Here is a 16,994-nt window from a genome sequence, read left to right as displayed (position 1 = left end):
TGAGCTCTTTATTCAGGACTCTGTCGAATTTCACAACCCAAGGAACCGATTCTTTCAGGACACAAGCTGCAGGGAGTGACATTTACCTTATTCCCTCTGGTGGGACCTACTCTCTCTATGGGATAACAAGGGGAAACTTTGAAGGGATCTGTATGAAGTGGCAGACATTTCCTCATCTCTGCTTCCAGCTAGAGGAGCTATGGGCAACAGGGCAAGGCCCCTTGCCACAGGGAACGTTCTGAGGCTCTTGGCTGACAGTGCTCAGGTCTTCTGTGTCCCAGGGTAGTGAGCGTGACATATATATCTGATTTCTGAGGCAACAGCAAATTTCTGTAGAGAAACTTAGGGAAAAAAAAGATACATGTTTAGGAAACATGTTCATGTTAGTCAAAAAATTCCCTGGATCTTTCTGTAATTGTAAAGAGTTTAAGATAAGGTTTTGATTACTAAAATTTGCATAGAGATCAGAAGCCACACAGGTTGGGGCTAAGATGGCTAGGAGAAAAGATGGCATATTTTTTCCCCGGTGCTTCCCCCATAACTTTTTTAAAGATAAATATTGACTTGATTGGTAATATTGTAAGGAATAGATTGCAGGTGACACTGTGTAAAAGCTAGATTATGGCCTCAGTTGAGAAAATGTCAAAGGGGGCTCACTTTTCAGAAGTTAGCCTGGGACTCTTAGGGGAGGGGAAGAAGGAGTGAGGAGAGTGAAGGGAAGAGAGAGAGGGGGAAATGGAGATGTTAGGGGAGGGGAGAATGGAGAAAAAGGGAGGCTAGGAAGGAAGCTGGAGAAGAAGAGGTGGGGAAAAGAGGGGTGGAGGAATGAGGAAGGGAAGGGGGAGGGAGATGAGAGGAGGAAGTAGGAGAGCCAGGGGAGACCAAGTGACATTTGCTTAGCATTCACTATATGTCAGGCAGTGTGCTTTCACATAAATTACTTCACTGACTCTTCACAGGGACTCTGAAAATTAGATATATTTTAATATTTGATTTTTAGATGAAGAAATGGGGGCTCAGAAGTGTTAAATAACTTGTCTGAGGTGACAGAGTAAGGGAAATGGTTGGAGGCGAACACTCATTTGTGTCCCCCCAAAACTCCTGCCCCTTTCTCAACATTCTATTTATTCAGAGTGTGTGCCAATGGATAAACTGAAGAAGTAGGCAAAGGAAAAGCCGTTTGGAACAGTCTTTCATTGAAATTGTTCAGGTTCTGAGGCTCTGTTTTCAGTGGTGATGGTGGTCTAAGGAGTGTTACAGAATTCTATAGTAAAGGCGATGTCTTCTAAGGGTGACCTTACACCTCATGAAAGGAGCAGCAGCCATAGCAAGAACTATTTGGAACAGGCTATTTTCATTGCTCTGGATAAAATCATAATCTTGACATGAACAGTTCCATTTCACACAGGGGCCATCCAAAGCAATGATCATTTTCTAACCAACTAGTTAGCTTGCTTCACATCCAAATATGATTCCTCCTATCCAGGAAGAACTGGCCAACTTATTAGGCTTGAGAAGATATTTTCACCTTTTTCTTCCTACTAGAAAACCCAAATAAAACAGGAGAACAAAGACCTCCAACGAATCAAGAGGTACCAGTACATAACACATAGTAGGCACTCAGTCATTACTAGTTGAAGCAACGAATGAATGTTCAAAGCGCTCTTGAAGAAAGTGATCCATTATTTTCATGAAAAAAAAATCATTGATGTACTAGGAATGCTACGGAAATGGTATTGTACGTAATTGTCCGTTTCAATTAGCTTGATTCTAGTTGGTCTGCCTCCCACAGAACTAACTCCTCATTATCTAAGGGATGATTACATGGCTTGAGGTAATGTTTCTGGAGTTTGTTCCCTGGAATGTCTCTATCAGAATCACTTGGGACCCAGCCCATATCTGAAAGATCAGGTCCCTAAAATCTCTATTTTATTAAGACCCCCTGGAAATATATCATTTGAACGAAAGTTTGAAACTATTGATAGAGGAGTTGAACAGGTCTCTCTCATACAATTATGGACTCAGGCCTATATTTAACAGAATGTAGATGCCAGTCCACCTATGTCTAAATTAGCTAGGACTCAGTCTTGTACTACTATAGATTCCAGTCCGATATTTCCCAATATTTAGTATATGTAAGTCACCCAGGGAGTTTACTAAGTAGGAGATTTCCAGGCCCCACCCTGGAAATCTTCACCCCACTCGGCTGAAGCCAGATCTTAAGTTTAAACAAGTACCCCATTTGATTCTGATGCACGTATGCTGCTAACCTCAGACCTAATACCGAGCCCTTCTGGAAACAATAATCCTGTCATGTAGTTATACGACCTCTGAAAGGACACTTTGTTGGTGATTTTACCACCTCTCAAGGCAATAAACTCTATTTGTAAGTGCTTTCATTGCCAGAAATTTCTTACATTTAATTAAAATAACATCCTGTTAATCTGTCTGTCTGGCTCTCTTAATTAGAGCTACACAGAAGACTTTAGTCCCCAATATTGTTTTTAAGAAAATATACTTGACCAAGAAAATAAGTGCTTTTTTCCCCTTTGGATCCCTGTTTTGCTTCTTCAGCAGAGTGGGTAGGTGAGGAGAATGCAGAGGTCCAAACATGCATCCCTGGTAAGAAGACAAGGGCTTCTGCTACTTACACCACAATAATGTTTAGAAAATCAAGCATCTAGAAAAGCTTAGAATTCTCATTTCCTGGAGTAGTATCACAACACACATAAACAAACAAAGCAAAACGTCATTCTGAGCTGCCCAGGATATGGGAGAGTTCTGTGGATCAGAATAATGACGATGAGGGAAAAGGTGAATAAGGAGCAGGTTGGGACTGATTGAGATGAGGCAAGTTGCCCTCCTATAAGAAATCAGTGGGGGCCCTTCCTTATTGCAGCTGCTCATTCATTTTTGTCCAGCTGCAGACCTCTGAGGGCAGGCATCTGATTCTTGCAGCAACTACAGTCAGCCGCTAGAAGTAGATACATAGAAGGGGGGACTGGCTGGAAAAATATGGGCATGTTTCTGGGCATATCACTGGGGCTTCCTCAGATCCTCACAGTCTTACTAATTTGTCCCATGTGTATACTTCCTTAAAAAACAAACAAATATTTTATTCTATTCACAGGTTTCAAAAGGAAGTAATTACTAGTAAAATTTTAAAAGACAAGAGTGGCTTTGGACATGAACGGAAGGGTACCCAGAGCAGCTATGGGGATATTGGATTTATTATTTAAACCAGTGTGACTGGGCAAGTTAAAAAAAGTCTGTGGCCCAATTATATTCATTTACAAAATGGGGATAACAGTAAGTCACTTTTAGCATTGTTTGACAATTATATGAAGATATGTAACATGTGTTAATTTAGAAATATCTGTTGGTACATAGTCACTACTCAAAAAACAGAATGTCAGTCATTATTGTTAGCGTCAGTAATAGTTAGGGCTAGTCTGCCAGAATATTCACAAACTAACACCAATTAGTTCTTTTTGAATGGTATTAAAAATGATTACACAGGTCAGAATGATCAAAAGGGAGAATGCACTAAATGTAGAAAGTTGCCTTGGCCTCAATTTTCCCATTCACATAGGTAAGGAGGGATTGAATTTTAGAGGTGAAGTCGAACACATTGTCTTGTGTAACTTGCCTGATAAACATCTACTCTTCCCTTTTTTCTTACAGATTTCTTTCTGCTGCCCTAGCCAGTTTTAGGGTACAAGATTCACACGTCAGAGGTTTTGGTTTGTTTAGATGTTTTTAATGATACAATTCTCAGATTGTTTATTCTTTTTAATGTGAAATAAGAACAGGGGGACACCAAAATGTAAATGTGATGTTTTCTAAGAATGTCTGGGATGAGTTGGCCCTAAATGTTCTTAAACATCAAATAAAAGTTGAGTGAAGGGTGTTGAACTCATTACCAAGCCAGCATCTGAATTTGCATGTTGGCTGAGAGGCAGGGGACATTATAGGTTCTAGACCATCTCTGACATCCGAGCTGTGTAATCTCTGGGGCTTTTTATCTCTTTGCAAAATGAGAATGAAAGCACCTGCACCGCATAACTTACAGCATTGTTGAGGCTTTACAGAAAAAAATGAAAATGCTGATCCAGTGTAAGCTGGCCTCACTCTCACAAGTCATTTCTCAGAAGTCTTGGTTCCGTTTTGGAATTTGCACTGGTCTACAACCTCTCGCGCAAGAATAGCACACAGGAAGGATACAGCCAAGGTTCTCTCCCTCATTTTGAGGTCAAAATGGCTTAAAGTAGTTGTGCTCTCATATCCCACAGACCAATTTTGGGCTCCTGAACAACAGAGTGTGATGCCTGGAGGAGAGATATTTACGCTAGCTCAGTGGGGAAAGCCTTCATTCAGGTCGTTGGCGTGAGTCAGCAGAGCCTAACTAGGTGAAGCCCTCCCTACCACCACGCCAGGGCCCACATACCTGACACTGGGTCCGTGTTCTTATTTCATTAATAAAATATGACCTCACGCTTCTTTTGTAATCCAGAAGCACAAGGATACATTGGTTGCAAACTGCATGCAGATAAAAGGGGGATTCCTTTTGAAACTACATCCTCTTAATAATAAATAACTTTTGATCTACTATACATAACAGTAGTGCATTTCTTGTTAAAACGGCAAGCTTTTTCTTTTTTACCAAAATGAAAAGAAAACATTCATTTCTTTATAAATATTTTAAATAGTTTAAATACATATTTCATACCAAGGATATAAAAATAACCTCTCTTTTTTTTTTGTCGATAAATAAAGACATGTTCATTTACATGGCAAATAACGTGCAATAGCTAACCACTGGCCACCAGCTCTATTTGACTGATTGTCTAGGAGATGACATGCAGTGATAATTGTCCCTTTGCCTTCACAAAAAGAAAAATAGATCAGCAGGAGCTGTGCACTCCCGAGGCCAACAGCGCTATGGATATTGTTCAGGAATGACAAACAGGCACTCAGGAAAAACCTTTGCTGCACTTCACAAAAGTCACCAAGGACAAAACGAATCCACAAATTCTTTGTCTGGGACCTCTAGCTGCTCAGACCCTCAGGGTCTTTGGACTTTTAAAAAGTCTGTCAAACAGACCGGTAAGTGAATACCTGTATGGGGAACTGTTTCTGCTATGTTTCTAAGGATCTAGCAAGTGTTTGCTACAGTATGGACGTGGTTCTGCCTTTGGCTGGCTCCTCAAGCACTCTCCGGCAGGACTCCCAGCTCTGCTCAGTCTTCACACCTGCCCGAGGCAAAAAAGGCAAATGAAAGCTGTCATGCAGTGGTGGGTCTAAAACAGGCAGCTGCTGCACGTGCGTGAATATCATACGTTTATGGCTTTATTATCTTTCGTTTCTGTTGTGCTTGTGACAATTTCCAGGGGAAAGTTCTCCAAGGGTTCTGCAGAGACCGGCGCCGCGCCTTCCCTGTCCCAAGATCCTGGCAAGTTTTCCAGACTGAAGGAACTTGTGGCTCCCTGGCTGAAGCTACCCTCCTCTGACCTGCTTGGGAGAACTAGGTGCAAAGACGTTTCTGAGGAGGAACAGACTGAGGACGAGAGAGTCGCCGAAATGGACTGCAGGGGTGTCAGTGTAGAATCCGAATGTGGAGAGATGCACCTTAAAAATTGCAGGTGGCCTTCTTGGACAACCTGGTAGTGGGCAGATGAATAATCAAGGCTTGGAGAGTGATAAAGTTCACCGTCTGCTGGATTTTGCTCGTGAGCTCCAGTTCGCTGGGGGCTGCTCCCCACGGAGGAGGGATCCACACTCCAAATGTCTGAGGTGACATTACCGTGACAGAGTTGTGCTTGAGTGTAAGCGGCTCCACCGGCTTGCAAGTGTAGGCAAGGTTGGTGAGTACTCCAGGTCATCCTGGTCTGTAAGCTGTCCCTGGAGGGACACACGGATGTGGCGTGCAAAGAGCAGAACCGCGACGGCTGCTGAGGTGACAGAACGTTTTCTAGAAGGTGCATCACATTCCTCATGTCTTTACCTAACTGAGAGACCTCCTGAGTCAATGTCGTTACCTGTGTGGATAAAGTAAAGCAGAAGGCAAGAGTCAGACGTGCGTGGTAGTGATTTCAGAGCAGGGAAAGGAGATCTCTCAGTAAGAAGGGCGGAAAGGCTGCTTCACCTCCAACTCCAGCCAAATCCAAGGGGTGAATGGAGAAGTTGGCACCCGATTGAAGCCATCCTTATTCTGAGGGAACCTAGAGAGACATTCATAGTCTGGCACTTTTAATCAGTGACTCTGAGGTTCTTGAACAAAATTAAGAGACAGGGGTCAACTATCTCTTATATCACTTAAATACAGTCAGTATCTTTTACTTCCCCTGAGTTAGCGGGTTACACAGTGGTGCACACAAATCATCCTGGACACCTCAAAAACCAGTATAGAGTGGTGGATTTTGTATGTAAAGCACTCAGCAGGCCATCTGCCTGCAGCAGATAGTAAATGATAGCTCTCACTTTCATCATTTCTGGCCAAGATCCATGCTTACCGTAGGGTCAGGGACAAACTGGCCTTCAGGGGTGATGAAGGTGGTAAGCAAGAACCCATACCAGGTTTGTGAGGAAGCGAGTTTGCAGAAAGAGGGAAAATAGCAAAATAAGAGAAACCTGCCAAACAAGTAGGTGCAGATCAGCCCAGTAGGAAGCCTAGGGGTGCTGTAGTTGATCAGTGAACCTGGAACCTTATGGAATTTTAACCCAAATTGTGTGGTATGTGCTTTCTTCACTTTTCTAGGCAAGTCATTTAGCTTCTGTGAGATTTTCTAAGTAAACACAACTCTCGAATACCTAAGAACCATTGAAGAGTTTTCATTATTCATTTTACACTTAAAACCAATAATAAAATTTGCCAGAGGATTTCTTACCAACCACATCACTTTCTGAAGCCAGGAAGACCACCAGAAGACTGAATCTAGCTTTTCTGGAGTGTTTACATTCTTCAAAGTGAGGAAACCCTGTATTTCAGAAGGCAGGACTTGAACATGTATCTTCTATTCTTTGGTGAGATTTGTAACACTAACACGATGTTGTAATACTTCGCCTTCAACTGCTGTTAGGACTGTATTTTATAAAGGACCCGCTATGACTTGAGTTTACTATCATGAATCAAAAAAACTCCAATATAAGCAGCTGAACCTCTTGACTAGCCTCAAAAAACAAAACAAAAGGCAGTTCAACTTCAGTGACACCAGATCCAAGATTGCTGTTTTGGGCAAACTTTTTTCAACATTGACATATACATTCCTAATTCCTCCAGCAGCTTAATTCAGTCCACTTCCTGTTGAGTGTGTTCTGAAACTAATCCTCCCTGGCAGGTCCACCAGGAGGTAGTGCCGCTTGAATCAGGCATTTTAAAAAGGCCAGAAGGAGGTTTTTCCATGGTTCAGGCAACCAACTGGTCACACCTGCCTTGAAACTGCCAGGCCAAAAGCATTTCTGCCTTGCTGCTAGCATGGAACTCAGGGGACTCAACTGAACGCTTGTCCAGGCTTTTCAGCAGATCTGAAACTTCAGGTGATGAAAAGATACCTCCGAGCCTCACATTTAAGAGGCAAAATAGTGAGTCTGAGAAAGATGCTATGTGTTTTGAAATTTTCACTGCAGGTTGTCTCATTTCATGACCTGCCAAGCCTCAATTTCACAGTGCATGGCTCATACTTAAATCAGGATCTGGATCTTGGTGCTGCAGACATTTACCTACGGGCACCCCCTTGAATTGATTAGCTCTTCTATCAGAATTTCAGAAGAGAAGGCTGGTGCTGAATGAGATGTTTGAAGGGATATACTGACTAACCCGTTTCTGTGGACTGTCTAAGCTTCATTCCTGTATCAAATTGACATTAGCTCTTAGTACATTTTACATCCCAGTACATTTTACAAAATTGCATTAGCTCCCGGTAAAATGCTTTCAACAGGCCTTTTATTAGGATTGAATAAAGACACAATCTTTGAAGAACCATTTGCATTTTAGGCACATCAACAATTATGTTATTAAATGTTTGAGTACATTTATAACACAATATGCTTTCAGGTACCTTTTTTCCTATTGGATCTATAAACAGTGCTAAGATAGGCAGGGATACATTATTATTTCCCCACCTGTAAAATGGGGACACTATGGCCCAGAGGTTAAATGACATTTTTAAGGTCCCATATTTCATGAAGGACAGTCTTTGGGCTAGAAATCAGGCCTTCTAAGTTTGGTGCTCTTTCTGTTATAGTGTATTATCACACAGGAAAGGAGATACTGCTTAAGAGTTGATAGAGTTTTGCTAATGTGGACAGAATTTGTGAAGATCCCACATGATACAAAAAAATACCTTCGTGTGTAAAATCTGTCTGAAATGTTAATTCAACATCCAGTAAGTAAATACCATCATCTCGAAGTCAGAAACCGGTGAAGCACAGCAAAATCTCCTCATGTCAAATTATACAAATAAAACAACAAAAACAGTGTGCAGCAAGGGGGAATTTGGAGCCAGACAATATATCAACATACATATTTCTGATGAGCTATTGTTTCTAGATTTCAAAATAAACAAATATTTTTCCTTGGGTGAAATACCTTTTGATGGTCACATCCTTGACATCAAAATTTTACTGCACACTTACCACAACTTTGAGGTTATGAACTTTAAATGGGAATCCAGAGTCTTGACTGGCTCCCGGAATGTAAACAAGCATTAGCATTTCCAGAAAACAAAATCACTGTATTAGCTTGAACTAAAAGCAGCAAAGAATCCAAAGAAATAGAACTTTCTTTAGCTCTGAAGGGTAATGATCAATGTGTATCAGGGAAGAATTCTGTCACTGTGTCATTGAGGACACACCCCCGCGCCTTATTAAAGTTACATGAGAGAATTAATCCCTGTGGGTACAGGATGTTTCCCTTCACAAGGACAAAGGCAACTGTCACAAGGAAAGATGGCATCTCCTGGAGGTGGATAGTCTGGTGACACTGAAGGGGACAACATACTGCCACAGAGAGTAACTCACTTTTGCTTACTGCTTTCTGTTGGGCTTGCTAACAAAATTCATTCCAAAACAGGAAAGACCTTCTTCTTAATCAAATGTGGAAAGCAAAGAATGCAGTCTCTGCTTTCCAAGGGTGGTGAGACTTAATACTTTTTTATAGCATGCTAAGAAGATGTGCATTTGCTAAAAAAAGGTTGTTGGGGCTACTTTGTGAACAAGGCTCCATCCATTAAAGGAGATATACCTTCAAAATACAACTTAAAATCAGAATACTACAGAAATAGATCAGTAAAAACAAACAAAAATCATTCACAACAAATGAACCAAAGTTCTCCCACTTACCTCAACACCTAATCATATTCTTTAAATGTCCTGTCACTCATATTAGAAGACACAACTGTACTGTGATGAGCATTGGGTGTTATACTTAACTAATGAATCATGGAACACTACATCATAATTATCAATATTATCACAAGCCCCATCTCATTTTTTTCCTTTCCTTTCTTGTCCTTTCCTTTCCTGTCCTGTCCTGTCCATTCCTTTCCTTTCTGACCCTCAGATCAAGACCTGATCAAGAGTCAGATGCTTAACCAACTGAGCCACCCAGGCATCCCCCCTTCACATTTTTTAGTGGCGCTTATTTACTGACTCCCATATCTCATGACTATATTCTGAGTGCCAAGTGACAAATGTAATTAAGTTATTCAGAGTTGTTTTATCAGTTGAAATTTGGTAAATCTTTTTGCATCCCTGGTTGCTACCCAAGCTGGCTGTTTTAGATGTGGCCTTCTCATTATTTCTACTTATAAAGAGAAAATAGATAAATAAGCCATAACTTAATACACATTTTTCTCTCCCTTGTGTGTTAAGTTATGTTTCCTTTATCGATTTTTCCTCTCCTTCCGCTTCCTTCTCCTAATTCTTCTGTGAATAGGAACCCATCAGTCTGGGATTTAAGACTGTTGGCCAAACCAGTTCACCATCACCATCTGCAGAGCCAATTGTTCACATACAAGATTTCTCTATCCTTTCCAAAGTCCCAACTGCTAGAAAGAAGTGTTGAAAACACCATCTGTGCTTCCAAGTGGTTCAGTTTTCTATCCAAAACTTCGGAGCATCTAAAGATCCTTCCCTCCTCTGTTTTCCCAGTAACATGTATTTTACCAACACACAAATCATTAGGTGTTTAGTAGGTTTGGGGGCAGTGCATTTGGTCTTGTGGAGCAGCCCCTTCTATCATGAATAGAGACATCCATGCAACAACAGACTGGTCAGTTATCCATGATAGTCCACACTGTGGTCTTTCCATACCTCTAAGGAGGAAGTCACTAATTGCCACAATTTTTCTATTTTGGTTGTATCCAGGTTTTCTCAGAACTTCCATTGGCTTACAAATAGTCATTGTTGCCTACATTTCCAGAGCATCTGGTTTTCTCCTCTTATGTTTAATTTGCTTCACTGATGTGATGCTACTTCTCACCCTCCTCTTAAGCATATGCCCACAGATGCTTTGTTGTGAGGATCAAATAGTTTAAGGATGTTAAAGTCTCATTCCCATACAACTGATACTTTGTCAGGGTCCCAGTATCTGCATTTGGTAATGCAACACAGCTCAGCTGAAAACATCCTCATAGTAGGGAATACTGACCCAGGAAAGATTTAGCCCAAAGACAATAAAAGCCAGTTATCTACAGAACTCCTTTTCAGCCTCGGCATGGAGAGACAAACCACGCTGTTAATGGTTTTACATAATTAGTTTGGGAGAAACAGAGTCTCTGAGTTTTAGCATCACCTTGCATAGATCTTTGCAGTAACAAATAGTAACAGCAATAACCAGAGTCATTGAAAAATGTTGATTAAGATCCTGTATTTCCATTCTAAAAGTTCAAGTAATTGCAGTCAGATGGATTGAGAATTCTCTATAAAAGATGCGTGAGCTAAAATAAAACAATGTGCAGCTTGGTGTTGATCACATTTGAGTAAGGACCAATGTGGGGTTTGCTGGGGATAGGTATGACTGTCTTTATTGTCCTTTATAATGGCTCTAGTCCCTGCATAAATCCTGCCATTTATAAATCTTTGTTGATACATGGTAATTTAATGAATAATAAGGTGGATGGTTTATTTCTTAATATGAGTTTCTGGTATTTTCATTTGAACTTAAGAAACTTCTACCAATCTCCCATAAATAGCACTGCAAGACACAGAAGTAATTACCATTATACCCCTAGCAGGGAAGAACATTTTATATGATCTCAGTGTCTCATGGATACCCCCATTACTTCAAAATGGGAGATTTACAAACCACTGTGTTATTACATAGTTGAGAAAAATCCATCTGTGGTGCTGGTGCCCTAGTGTCCCAATAAGACTGTGCACTGCCAGTTTTTACAGTTAGATTGTGTGCCTTTTGGTATAAACACAGATTTGCTGTTCTGGTGTGTCTTTGCATCATGCCTTTTAGGAACAGCAGTGTGAGTTTCACGAGGAAGACCAGAACGTCTCTTTGAAAATACCTTTTATTTCACATCAAAAGTAGCTAACTCTTGCCTTCTATTATTCATGTTTTACATTTTTCAATCTTGGCTATTGGCATGGTATGATTCATGGCCTCTGAGTATAACTGGAACTTCAATTGATAGAAAAAAATGCCATTTCCATTTTTGTGCATTCAGTGAGCAGATGGGGAATGCATCTGTTGATATAATCTTCTTAGCTTGAAGAGTTCTTGACCTGTCACTCAATTTTTGCCAAACATGTATACATTTTCCTGCTAGACACAATTTTCCTAAATTCCGGGTACTAATTACACCAATCCTCCTCCCGCTGCCACGAACACATATACATTTTTACGAGCTCTGATTCAGGTAATTAAATGGTCTTTCATTTAATCTTTTGTTATGTTGCATATTTATTGTGGGATTCAGGATTCAGACAAGTTCAATCAAACTCCATAAGCGGGCAAAACAAAAAGGATGATCGGCATAATTTCATCCTTGTGTCTTTTGCTTCACAACACATTCAAAAACAAATGACAATCTTTTTATCTGTCAGCTAAAATAATAATCATACTTGGCACTTGCATAAATTTTGTCCAAATGAGAATCTCAATCCCATTACTAACGAATGTTGTAAATCTTGTTCTGCAGCTGGAGAGACTAGAATGTTGGGAGGTGAAGTGGCTTATCCAAGGTCACACAGGAATAGTACCAAGGGCTTTACTTTTGCAGGTGCATCTGGTGCCTCTTCAATTATAATAAGAGAAGAATTACAAGCCTTGAAAGTGATTACTCCAGTGGGTTTCACTGAATTTCTGCAAACTCAGGCCTTCGGACACAACTTTATTACTTTAGCTGTACTATTTTAATCCATTATTTATCAACCCTTTGATTGCTTTCTTCATCTGTTTTCCTACTTTCTGTGACAAAGTTTGATTAGTATCCAAATTGCTATCTCGCTGAGGGATCCTCACCGCTATTAGTGAATACCAAACATGAGTCTGTCTTATCTCAGAATACCAACCGTATAGATAGCTTATCAAGACAATGTATAGAGGAATCACCTGGGGATCTTGACACCAAGTATATTCAGATTCAGTAGGTGTAGGGTGGGATTCTGCATCTCTAACAAGCTCCCAGTTGATGCCAATGCTGCAAGTTTGTATTCTAAGGGAGTACTCTAACTTTGGTTAACTCCTCATGTACTGGTCTTTCGGTAAGAGCTGAGAATTTAAACAGCTTTCTTCAATTCTTCTGGCAAGTCTGTAGTTGGAGTTTTTATTTGTTTAGATCTTCTTTAATTTCTTTCAACAATATTTTGTCATTATTGGTGTACAAGTCTTGTACCTCTTTGGTTAAATTTATTCCTAAGTATTTTATTCTTCTTGATGTTACTGTTAATGGGATTGTTTTTCTTAATTTCTCTTTCTGATAGTTTGTTATCAGTGTATAGATACAACTGACTTTTGTACATTAACTTTGTATCCTGCAACTTTACTGAATTCACTTATTAGTTCTAACAGATTTTGGTGGAATCTTGAAAATTTAGGGTCTTCATGATTGTCGATGCTGTTGTCTTTGTTCTTGGTGGCTCCCAGTAGTTGAGGGTGTCCCAAGATCTGTCAGTGTCCCAAAGTATAGGATCATAGAGAGCATCTAGGTGCAGGTGGATTAGGAGCTGGGCCCTAAGGTAGCAGCTAGGACAGTATGCAGTCATATCTGTTCCAGGGAGAAACTAGGAGATGAGCATTTTTGCATGCTCCCTCTCTGCTGAACCTGGATATACAACCATAGAGATATTCTTACATCCATTTTTTTTCACTTTTCAAAATTTAAATTCAATTAATTGGCATATAGTGTTTTATTAGTTTCAGAGACCAAGCTCAGTGATTCATCAGTTTTATATAATACCCAGTGCTCATTATTCCTCTCTACCAACCTTCAGTTTGTTTCCTAAATTAAGAATGTTTTACGGTTTGTCTCTCTTTCTCTGATTCCATCTGATTTCCCTCCTTTCAGCTATGAGCCTTTGTTTTGTTTCTTAAATTCCACATATGAGTGAGATCATGTAACTGTCTTTCTCTGATTGACTTATTTCACTTAGCATAATACTCTCTAGTTGCATGCATATTGTTGCAAATGGCAAGATTTCATTTTTTTCTTTTTTGATGGTGGAGTAGTATTCCATCGCATAAATATACCACTCTTTATCCATTCATCTGTTGTTGGACATCTGGGCTCTTACCATCGTTTGGCTATTGTGGACATTGCTGCTATAAACATTGGGATGCAGGTGCCCCTTCAGATCACTACATTTTTATATTTGGGGTAAATACTTGGTAGTGCAATTGCTGGGTCATAGGGTAGCTCTATTTTCAACTTTTTGAGGAAGCTCCATGCTGTTTTCCAGAGTGGTTGCACCAGCTTGCATTCCCACCAACAGCGTAGGAGGGTTCCCCTTTCTCTGTATCCTTGCCAGCATCTGTCATTTCCTGACTTGTTAATTTTAGCCATTCTGACTGGTGCGAGGTGGTATCTCATTGTGGTTTTGATTTGTATTTTCCTGATGCCAAGTGATGTCGAGCATTTTTTCACATGCTTTTTGGCTATTTGTATGTCTTCCTTGGAGAAATGTCTGTTCATTTCTTCTGTCCATTTCTTCATTGGATTATCTGTTCTTTGGGTGTTGAGTTTGATAAGTTCTTTGTAGATTTTGGATACTAGCTCTTCATCTAATATGTTCTTACATCCATTTAAGAATTACTTTTGTTTGCTATGATCCTGTAGGACTTGTGAACATAAGCCCCTTCGGCTTTCAGAGCTAAGTGTTTTGAGGGTCCTAGTTGGGGACACTAAGTCCAAACTTAGTTAGGGGTTCCTTCTTGATAGCATGGCACTTTATCTGGGGTGGTATTTTTGCTTTATGTGTCCCAACCTTTCCGATCAGTCTCCATGTGGGGATTTTCTCGTTCACCTGATACGTCAGAGTTATTCAGCTTTTTAAAAATCATTCCTTGTTTTATGTTTCTCTCAGAGGGAATTATTCTGTATATAGATGTACATTCAGTGTGTCTGTAGGAGGAGGGAAATTCAGAAGCTTATTATGCTGCCATTTGGGGGCATTTGTTAGCTATTTTATGAGTTTTAACCATTGTATTTAAAATTTTTTAAAAATTTATTTGCCAGAGAGGGAATACAAGCAGGGGGATGGCAGGCAGAGGGAGAAGCAGGTTCCCTGCTGAGAAAGAAGCCTGATGCAGGATTCTATCCTAGGACTCTGGGATGGTAACCTGACCTGAAGGCAGACGCTTAACTGATAGCTACACAGGTTTCTTGTTACCCTTACTGTACTTGTTATTCTTACCAAAATTATCCCATCTTTGGTGAGTGGGAGACTCTTTATACTGGCTCCTGAGCTCTTCTGACATCATCCTAGTAGTGTTTGATAGTTTTCTTGTTGTCTTGTACACTAAGGTGTCCTAAACTTATGTGTATTTCATGTCCCCAGAAGTGAAACAGCTATTTAAAGACACTCTTGTTTCTTTTATTGGGAAATTATATCTGAGACCATAATTGATGCATAGAGATACTGACTGTTATTGGGCTGGTCATTGTTTATACTCCTTTTCTGTTGAAAGAGCTTGGAATTGTATGCATGTACATGAGAGAAAATATAGGTTCATATTAATATTACTAATTCTATTTCAGTATTACAGGGTTTTAACATTTTATATATTACATTTGTATCTCCTCTACACTGTGAATTCTGGTTATTGAGGTATAGAAGATGATAGAGTTAGGATATCCAATAATGACTTATCTGCTTTATCCCCCATTATACATACAACAGTTGCAGTATATCAATATTAGTACTACCATTACAAATTATGATTACTGAAAACAATTTAAAAATTTGGTGGGAGGCATATTCTAGTCTAATTTTCTGCCCACTCCCCTTTCAGTGTTTCATCCATATTTACATTGTCAGAGCATATGGCCTTTGAAAACTTAATGCCTTCTCTTCTTTAACTTTCATTTAGACTTGATACTATATAAATAAGTACATATTTAATGCTGAAAGAAGGAAGAGAGATGTCCAAGCAGATATTGGGGAACAGAGAGAACAAATACAAGATTCTCAGGTGCTTTCATAAACTAACATGATAGACAATAATGTCTGTTCTGGAAATGTCATCTGTAGGACACTGAGATCATTTGTGGTTATCTTTAAGAAATTAGGACAAGAGAAAGGGGCAGCAGCAAAGGAAGTTAATCATGATGATTAAGGGTATGTATGAGTAAAGTTTGTCATATGTCATATGAGTAAAGTGTCATGTCATATGAGTAAAGTTTCAAGGAAGAGAGAGCATTCAGAGAAGAGGAGAATATACCACAGAGTGAGGAGGAAGAGAGATATTAACCACCTTCAAAATTTAGAATATTTTCATTAAAATCAACCATTTATGTTCCTTTTTATATTCAACTCAAGAGGAACAGAAGTAGAAAATATAAATAACTATGGACTCTGAAAAACAATCTGAGGGTTTTGAAGGGGTGAGGGGTGAGAGGTTGGGGGAACCAGGTGGTGGGTATTATGGAGGGCACGTATTGCATGGAGCACTGGATATGGCGCATAAACAATGAATTCTGTTACACTGAAAAGAAATTTAAAAAAATTAAATTAAAAAAAAGTCTTTACAAGAGTTATATGAGCTAAATAAAGAGGATAGTTTTCTAATAGCTAAACTATTTGAGGAATGAGTTGGCTGTTATCAGAAGCATTTGTGGAAATTTTTTTTAAAGATTTATTTATTTATTTTAGAGAGGGAGAGATGGAAAGGGAGAGAGAGAGAGCATGACTAGGAGGAGAGAGAGGGAGAGAGAGAATTCTCAAACAGACTCCCTGCTGAGCACAAGCCCAACATGGTGCTCCAAGGACCCAAAGATCATGATCTGAGCCAACATTAAGTGTCAGAGGCTTAACCAACTAAGCCACCTGTGTGTCCTGCATTTGGAGAATTTTTTTTTAATTTTTTTAAAGATTTTATTTATTTGAGAGACACAGAGAGAGAACATAAGCAGAGAGAGGGAGAAGCAGATTTCCTGCTAGGCAGGGAACCTGACAAAGGACTCGATCCCAGGACCCTGAGATTATGATCTGAGCTGAAGACAGATGTTTAACTGACTGAGCCATCCAGGCGCACCTGGAGAACTTTTAAAAGTACAGATACCCAATGTCAACCAAATGCTGGGCCAACAGAAATGTTATTTTAAAAATATTTATTGATATTAAATATATTTTATATATTAGTTTATAAAAATATCTATAATCATGTAAAATATTCTAGAGAATCTGATAGCACAACTGGGTTTGGGAACTGCTGGTGTAGCTTTTTCTGGGGGCATAGTGAGCTCCTTACTACAGAAAATGTTCAGGCAAAGTAACTTCTTACTAATCACCTCAGAAATAAAAATCCCATACTGGGAGATAAGCCA

At 39.7% G+C, this 16,994-nt stretch overlaps 1 protein-coding gene across 1 annotated transcript in view; it reads right to left on the bottom strand.

Moving 5' to 3' along the window:
* Nucleotides 1-5,333: 5,333 nt before the first annotated feature.
* The window catches only part of KCNH8 (potassium voltage-gated channel subfamily H member 8), a gene marked incomplete at both ends in the record, with an annotated part of 371,995 nt that continues 360,334 nt past the window's right edge, over nt 5,334-16,994 (bottom strand). Inside the window, one exon of the mRNA XM_080813771.1 lies at nt 5,334-6,038. Within this exon, the coding sequence (XP_080669897.1) occupies nt 5,334-6,038 (705 nt within the window). The remainder of the gene's footprint in view (nt 6,039-16,994) is intronic.

The sequence above is a fragment of the Martes martes genome (genome assembly GCF_963455335.1).
Source record: "Martes martes genome assembly, chromosome: 1".
NCBI lineage: Eukaryota > Metazoa > Chordata > Mammalia > Carnivora > Mustelidae > Martes > Martes martes.
This window is presented reverse-complemented; position numbering and strand designations above follow the sequence as displayed.